Here is a 7,641-nt window from a genome sequence, read left to right on the forward strand (position 1 = left end):
CAAGCCACTGGGCGGCGCCACCACACCCCGGGACCCTCCAGACCGGCGTCGGGCTTTCTTCGCCAAATCAATCCCACAATCCCTCACACGCCGGCGGTGTATTCATTTGAACAAGAAAGTTGTGCGTCGTTACTGAGCCTCGGTGGAGATCTGCTCTTTGCCATTTCCCGTTTTGGAACTATACATCGGTGAAGATCTCACGACATCCCGCAAAATGGTTTGGTCGGTATCTTTACTGTTCACATGCTCAACAAAGTCTTTTAACAGGCGAGAATAAAACCATATGTTCCTTGCGTTTGTATGCTAACTAGCTAGCACGCATTAGCGGCCCAGGTTAATTCAACGTCAATCCTTGGCGGACGAGCTAACGGCTAGCAGCAGTTCTAAGCTAGCTGGAACTTTAGCTAAGATGTCGCCGTGGAACGTTAATGAAACGCTTGTTCGTTCTTTTTGAGTCCTCGACCATAGTCCTTGTGGGGCGGGAGACATTCTGCCAGTAGATACAACTTCAGCAATCCCAACTGACTTGTTGCATCTCCGTTAGCTCATGTTAAGGCGAACAGGGGAGCAGCCGACGCCTCTCCCGACTCGATTGTAACCGTTTTGGCTTGTCCACCTGGTCTTAAATTATCAGTGGCATTTCCATATTTTGCACCACATGTTGGAGGTGCAAAGCTTCACGTACACGTATCCCGATAAGACGGATCGCGGCTCCTCCTGCAGCCGCGGTGGCTTTGCTAACTTTGTTTGTCCAACAGTGTTTCCTGTAACATCATCACAGCGGTGTGAGCCGCTCAGCATGTCCGTCATCGGGAGCTGTTTACCCAGAAACAACCCAATGGCTTTCTTCCACCCTTCCTGTGTCTTTCTGCATGAAACATGAAGCAGGTACGGGCCCATCTGAGCAAAGGCTGTGGTCGTTTGTGCAGATATTTCCTCACCCTGGTGACTCCTGGTGTAGCTGTAGTGGTGGCCTCATCCCTTATCCTTGTGTTTTAGGTGGATATTATAAATAAGGAAGAATTAGATAAAGAAAGGTGAGTGCACGACCAGCATCAGTGGGGTTCACCAGTCTGATCACCGCCTGTGTCGCACATCATGTCGGACACACTGGCACATAAAAACATCCTCCCATAACCATTATAACGTCCTTTGTGTGGACTGTGCAGTTGTGGCTTGTGCAGCCCCCTTTTTAGGATTTTTGTAGGGAATTTTCAGTGGGATCCGTTAAAATTGGGCATCATCTTGGAAGATGTCATTTCAGATTGAAATTACAATTTGTGGGACCCAACTAAAGCTCAGAGCTAGAAAAAAAACCCATTAGCCTGCCTCTAAATGTGCTCTTTAATCACATCCGATGCAGCATTTGTTACTTCTGCAAATGTGTTTTGTTAGTCAAATGTTGGTCATGAATATATTTGGTGCATTTACCTCCATTTTCACATTAATCATCACCGAACTCTTCTCACGGTGTTTTGTGGTATTTCATCATGTCACATCTGCAACCGGGTCACAGACCAGTGAGAGTCTGGCAGTTTGCCACACACACTTGTCAGTCACCCACTACATTGATCTGCGTTGCATTGTTAATTGATTAGTTTCACAGGTTTCATATGGATCACTAGAATAGCCCAGTCAAATGTCACAGTTTCCTGGGGGGGTGGTTTTCTAAATAACTTTGGTTCTGCATAATGTCGCATTTTCAATCTAAGGCAGTTTCCCCTCTTGGTCCGTGTCGACTTCATTCTCGGTAGGTTTCAAGTCCATTACAGAGTCCCCAGCCCAGCCAAAGCCAAGAAGCGAGTGTCATCGGTCAAGAGGAAGGGTTGTCCAGTGGTGGAGGGGGGCTCGAAGCTGCACCGCCAGGCATCCGATGTAGGCCGTGCCCATGACTGCAGCATGGCCAACAAAGAGAACGAGCTGACGTGCTCCGATGACACGCGCAGGAACTGCGGTCTGCCCGTGAACCCTGGAGACGCCCCCAAGATGGCGGGGGCCAGCTCCAAATACAGCGACTTCACCGAGGTCAGAGCCCGTCTTTCGCCCCGTGACCATACGCATGGCGTCATTTCCGCTCACACTCGCGTCTGTTCAGTTGTCGAAGGACCACGAAGCGATGACTCACATCCTTTTTGGAAGGAACCTCCGATTAAAAGTGGCACAAACGCTATGGCGAAGAAACGCCAGTGAACTGGTGGCCTACCTGATCAGGTAAAAGACCCAAACATACAGGCGAGTTCCCCTCGCCTTGGTTCGGACCCTCGGCGCCGCTGACCGCTCTCACCGGTCACTTGTCTCTAATTATTGTCCCTCTTCCTGTCCCAGGATCCAGGACACCGGGGTGCTGCTCGACTGCTTACCCGTCTTAACGAACGAGTGAGTTTTGCCCCGGTCGTTTGTCAACACCAGTAACTTTTGCACGGGTTTGTGGCTCTGCGCTGTTGATGGTAATCAGCCTAATTTAGTTTGTTGTCTTTGTTGTTTTCAGCCTTCAAAACGAGGCACCGTGTTTGTCTCTGGGCTGCTGCGTTGACCTCATGCCCCAACTCAAAGTGATCGTCGCCAGCAAATACGAAGAGTAAGTGGTGACCCGGGGGGGCGCTGCTAGCAGCCCTGCTTCTTTGGTCAGATAACTTTAACCACAGACATCGGCCAGCAGAAACTTTTATTTAAGTTTGTCTAAAGGTCACCTGAAGGACACCGCTGTCCTCCATTAAATAAGCGTCTGCTGAGCTGAGGAACTTGGGAACTGATGAGGATTTTTGGATGGATCGGAAGTTAAACGGCTGGTTTTTGGGGTGTTTGCAGACACATAAAGGTGGTTCTACACTGGGTTCAGTCCGTCATCAGGAAATGGTGGCCAGAACTTTCTAGGAAGGAAAGAAGACTGCAGGACGGTCGTTCAGAAGACAGGTGAGCAGATGTGTGTGAGCACAGGCTGAATACAGCCGGTTTGACCCGGAGTGATGGTTTTTCTCAGGAATATTGAAGTCATGAAACAACGGCTGAAGGACTTATGGAAGGAAGGATCCCGCATCTGTTCGCTCCCGGGACCTACAGGAGAACAGGCAAAGGTATTAAACGGATTAACACTGTCATTACAGTAAACTAGTTAAAGCTTCCTTAACATGGCTTCATAAAATAAGGTTTTAACATATTCATCTTGTTATATAATCCTCCAAACTAAATAATTGCGCTGCGCTTGAGTCAGTATTTGCCCGTTGGTGCTTCAAAAGGAGGTTTAAGAGCTATAATGTGCTGCGGTTGTCCATACTGTTGGGTTTGGGTGGCGGCTGCAGACCACTCCCATCATTTTAAAGAACTAATCAAACAGAACCAGTTGTGTCGGAATCATGCAGCCTAAACCAAACATGGATTTGATGTTTACGACATAAATGACATAACTGACAGCTGAGCTGACCTGCGCTCCGTCTCCCAGGCTATCGAGGCGTCTCTAGCGCAGCTGCCATGACGGCCTCGCGCTCCGAGGATGTGACCACTACTTCACGGCTGTGTTTGAACGTAACGATGCCAGGGGAACAGACGGGTTCACTCAAACCTCACTGGGACTGAACTGGGCAATTCAGACGTCTGTTCTTGGTTTGAGCTGGAGACTCTTTAGAGACGACCACAAGAACCCGGCTGCACAACACAACACAGCACAGCGACTGCTTCACATTGAAGTGGACCATTTTGCGAAGGGGCAAATTTAGTGGACCTCCATGAGACGTGGGTGTAATGTCACTCTGTGAAGTGCCAACCTCTTTGTCTCTCACTACGACACTCATTGCATGGGAATGCATTTGTAGCTCTATTGAATGCTCCACTGCTTTTGATGTTTTGGGCCTGGGTTTATTGGATTCATAAATTTGTATCAAGTCTTAAATTATTAGACCTCATTTTTATTTTGCCTCTTCATGTGATATGTCTGACAGTGTGGAAACAGGTGATTCTTTTTAAATCTTTTAAATAAATTTGCTAAAAATCAAACACACGTTCTGTTTTTGTACCATTTTTAAGGGGAAAATAAATATACTGTGGAGTGAACGTAAGGTTCAATTTGAAATGTCTGAATTTGCAAAACTTGTACATAAAACTTTTAAGGTAGGTGTTCGGTTACATTTAAAAATCAAACATGAAATCAATTAAAATCCGTAATTAAAAAATAATTGCGGTTAAATGTCTTCATCGTTCGGCACAATAAAGTTTTTCTTCCTTGTTTTTTTTTAAATTGACGTCACTTCCTGTGAGACAGCTGACGGTCCGGTCATCTCTTCGAGCTCCAAGGCACATTAACGCAGATGTTGAGACTTGTATACCGTTTGACTGGATTTTGATTAGATAGAAGTAAAACTAATTATGTTTTCTAAAGACAGAATACCGCTTCTATGTTTATTTATGCACGCCGGAGTCGCTGCCGTGTACTGTTTCGCTGACATGGAAACGGGGCCCGGCGCGGTTGTGTCATCACAACCAAATGGTGATCGGTTCAAGATCGAGGGAAGAGCAATAGTTCCAGGGATTAAAACACAAGACTGGGTCTCCACGGCCAGAGTTCTGGTGGACGGCGAAGAATATATTGGATTTTTAAAGTAAGAAGCAGTCGTGTTTGTACCTGCTATCCGGTATTAGCTTAGCCGTTAGCTTTGGAGGCTGCTCGAGTGTTTGTAGCAACACCGCAGCTGCTCCGAGCAGATGGCAGATTCAGCTTATCTCGTTTTTATCTTATTAACAGGATTTAAATCATTACATCTACTTAGTTTTTCTCAAGTTGCGAATTTTATTACCAGCCCGACGGCCTCGGGTTTTTCCTTCCCAAGGAAAATTTGTAGCAAAGTGGATTTTTCAATCAATCCGAGTTTTTCAATAACGATATTTTGGTGCAGATTTTGTTGAAAACATAAGAAATCTTGATGTGAAATGGAGAATAAAGGTTTGAAAAACTCCTGTTGTATCCCCATGTTGCAGAACTGATGGGGGTTTTGCTGTGAATGACATCCCTTCAGGATCCTACGTGGTGGAAGTTGTGAGTCCCAGTTACAGGTTCGAACCCATGCGTGTTGACATCACATCTAAAGGCAAAATGAGGTAAGATCTGCCCGTCAATGGGCCACGTATGTATATTTTTAGGAAGTTTCTAAAGTAAAATCTGAGCCTAAACTTTACAACTTCAGAAAAGAATAATAAACGTCTTTTAATGCTCATCCCATGTATCGTTACATACAAAATTACAGGCTATTTGTAGACTTTTTTTTCAAGCTGGCAACCATGTAGACAGCCCTCAAAGGCAGCTCTCACCAGTGTGCGCTGTTGGCTCCATCGCTTTGACCCCAGTCCTTGTGTGTCATTACCCAGGGCGCGCCTTGTGAACTATATCAAAACATCAGAAGTAGTGCGCCAACCTTATCCTCTTCAAATAAGATCCAATGGTCCTCACAGTTATTTTCTGAAGAGAGAGACCTGGGGCTGGACAGACTTCCTCATGAACCCAATGGTAAATATGAACGCTAAGCCTAATTTACTGAATGTGTTCGATACTGTCTGGATGGCATTGACATGCCCGGCAGATTAAATGTATTTACTTTTGGCCAGAAAAGATTCTCAGAAAGCTTCTCTTGTCCGGCAGGTTATGATGATGGTTCTGCCCCTGCTGATCATTGTGCTCTTGCCCAAAGTAGTCAACACCAACGACCCAGAAATGAGAAAGGTAAGAACCCGTTGTTATCAGGAAGTCTTTAGTAAGAGGTATTGCATTTACATCCTATGTCATGATGGCATAAGAGTCATTTAAAGTGGCTGAGTGAATGGGGGGATTCAAGGTTGCAACAGAAAACACAATCTCTTCCTTTTTCTTTGATGTTTCCTTTAGATACCGTCATTGTGTGTAGGTGTTACAGCAGATTCCCACGCAGTCAGTGCAAGAGCCGCTCTGCTGCTCGTTAGGGAAAACAAGCCGTGTTCAACATTTTCACCAGTCATGCTGCTGCTTCGTCCCCCCTCGTGTCAGTCTGCTCTGTGGGGGGCTGCTACACATGCTTTCACTGTTTATTTGTTTTCCTCGAAAAGGATATTTTTGTTTAATAAGCACGAGGATCATTGCATCAGATAAATCTAATAGATAATTATAGAAAATATAAAATCCTGGGTTAATGTGACAGGCCTGTCCACCATCCTCGTGGGTCATTACTTTCTCTTTTGTTAGATTTTGTCTTCTAACCCCCCCCCACACACACACACACCCTTTCCAGATAGTTCTTTCATGTCCCATTCCTCTTATCTTTCTGCAGGAGATAGAACAGTCCATGAACATGCTGAGCCCCAACCCTGAGCTTCCTGACATGTCCGAGCTCGTGACCAAGTTTTTCTCCGGCTCAAAGGGCCCCAGCAAGACGGGCGGTGGCAGCAAGGGCACGAGGCCAGCTGTGAAGAGGAGGTAGTACTGTCAAAACCCAGATTTGAGCTCATCGCCATGGAAGCAAGATTTTAAGTCTTTTTTTATTTTTTTTCCCCAACACGAGGTCTGTTGTACAGTACGGTTTTCTTTTTTGATGTTTTGAACACATCGTGATTTCTAATGCGCAGATGTAAAGTGAGATTTTCTTTTTTTTTTTTTTTTTTTTCATTCTGCACTGATCAAATTTTCTTGAAGAGAAAGTTCACCCCAGAAAAGGAAATTCACTCGTCTTCTCGCTAGAAATCATCGTCCCGCAGCTATTAAGAGAACCTGCTTCCTTTGCTCGGTGGTGTCGGCCCGACTGGCCGCCGAGTTCCCGCTGCTTGTGTGCAAATGAGCAAAAGACAGAGTGAATTTTCAGGTGAACTGTCCCCAGAGACGGCCTGTTCTTTTCATTTGCTTCATTGTGGCTCTTCTGCTCCTAAATCTCTCCCCCCAGTTTGTGGTTTTTCCCCACTGCTGCTACTTCTTCCTAAAAGAAAACGTATATACAGAGATTTTGTTTCCAGGTTTGGTGATACGACTGTGAATGAAGATTCATTGAATTTTAAGTCTCATAAATTCTTATTTAAAAAAGGCTAGATAAATAAAATAGTAATCGTCTATGTAAGAACTGTTTTTATTTCCAAGTTAATATATAGCCTCACGGGTTGTAGTGTATGACTAGAATTAACACACTACGCTATGTGCCTATACATTATAATGGCATTCAATGTCAGCTCAAAGGCTAAAAATTAGTTGATTGTAACTGGATTTTATTGTTAATAAAGCAGACTAAAGTCTAAATACACCGATTAATGTCACCTAATGTTGTCTAGGGGATATAATGGTTGATAAAATACTCCGGTCATGGTTTTTCGTTCCCGAGAGGGTTTGACTACATCCTGAGATCAGTCGTGTTTGTTCTCTTGCCGTACCAGACGAGAGTTGATAGGAAGATTAAACGATCGATAAGATTAAACAAATCGAGCACAAAGTTGTGAAGCTGTGCCTGCATGAAACTATAAAACTGTTCATCAGATGTTGTGTATATCCCAATTCTTTGATTAAACTATATTATATTGACGGCTGCACAAAGGTCTGTATGTTTGGTGTGTTTGTAACTGTCACCAACGAGGGTGCAAACCTGCATTTACAGCATTTTACAGAACACACGACACTTGAATTTAAGGTCCGATTTACTGAAA

The 7,641-nt window shown here is 44.8% G+C and overlaps 2 protein-coding genes across 3 annotated transcripts; both read left to right on the forward strand.

Annotated features, from left to right (window-relative positions):
* Positions 1-3,990, forward strand: katnbl1 (katanin p80 subunit B-like 1). Of its 2 annotated transcripts, none has more exons than XM_011612126.2 (10): positions 1-222; positions 759-888; positions 1,000-1,037; positions 1,755-2,025; positions 2,096-2,211; positions 2,326-2,376; positions 2,489-2,578; positions 2,809-2,913; positions 2,981-3,074; positions 3,440-3,990. In XM_011612126.2, exons 2-10 carry the CDS (start codon positions 880-882, stop codon positions 3,470-3,472), a joined length of 807 nt encoding a protein of 268 aa, XP_011610428.1. In that variant the 5' UTR covers positions 1-222; positions 759-879; the 3' UTR covers positions 3,473-3,990. The 2 variants fall into 2 exon arrangements, with proteins under 2 accessions (XP_011610428.1, XP_029705800.1); XM_029849940.1 differs by having other exon boundaries at positions 54-267.
* A 231-nt stretch (positions 3,991-4,221) lies between these two features.
* emc7b (ER membrane protein complex subunit 7b) lies at positions 4,222-7,527 on the forward strand. The gene is made up of 5 exons (XM_003971759.3): positions 4,222-4,592; positions 4,969-5,088; positions 5,356-5,494; positions 5,627-5,707; positions 6,288-7,527. The coding sequence occupies exons 1-5, from the start codon at positions 4,360-4,362 to the stop codon at positions 6,435-6,437; spliced, it is 723 nt and encodes a 240-aa protein (XP_003971808.2). The 5' UTR covers positions 4,222-4,359; the 3' UTR covers positions 6,438-7,527.
* The last annotated feature ends 114 nt before the right edge of the window (positions 7,528-7,641 follow it).

The sequence above is a fragment of the Takifugu rubripes genome, chromosome 16 (genome assembly GCF_901000725.2).
Source record: "Takifugu rubripes chromosome 16, fTakRub1.2, whole genome shotgun sequence".
NCBI classification, from domain to species: Eukaryota; Metazoa; Chordata; class Actinopteri; order Tetraodontiformes; family Tetraodontidae; genus Takifugu; species Takifugu rubripes.

What these genes read in the sequence shown, in the direction of transcription:
- katnbl1 (XM_011612126.2), top strand. An exon ending in GTCGCCAGCAAATACGAAGA is followed by an intron (nt 2,579 to 2,808) that starts GTAAGTGGTGAC and finishes GGGTGTTTGCAG; the next exon opens with ACACATAAAGGTGGTTCTAC. An exon ending in CTACAGGAGAACAGGCAAAG is followed by an intron (nt 3,075 to 3,439) that starts GTATTAAACGGA and finishes TCCGTCTCCCAG; the next exon opens with GCTATCGAGGCGTCTCTAGC.
- emc7b (XM_003971759.3), top strand. Translation starts at nt 4,360, where the DNA reads ATGTTTTCTAAAGACAGAATACCGCTTCTATGTTTATTTATGCACGCC. An exon ending in ACATCTAAAGGCAAAATGAG is followed by an intron (nt 5,089 to 5,355) that starts GTAAGATCTGCC and finishes GTCATTACCCAG; the next exon opens with GGCGCGCCTTGTGAACTATA. An exon ending in ACTTCCTCATGAACCCAATG is followed by an intron (nt 5,495 to 5,626) that starts GTAAATATGAAC and finishes CTTGTCCGGCAG; the next exon opens with GTTATGATGATGGTTCTGCC.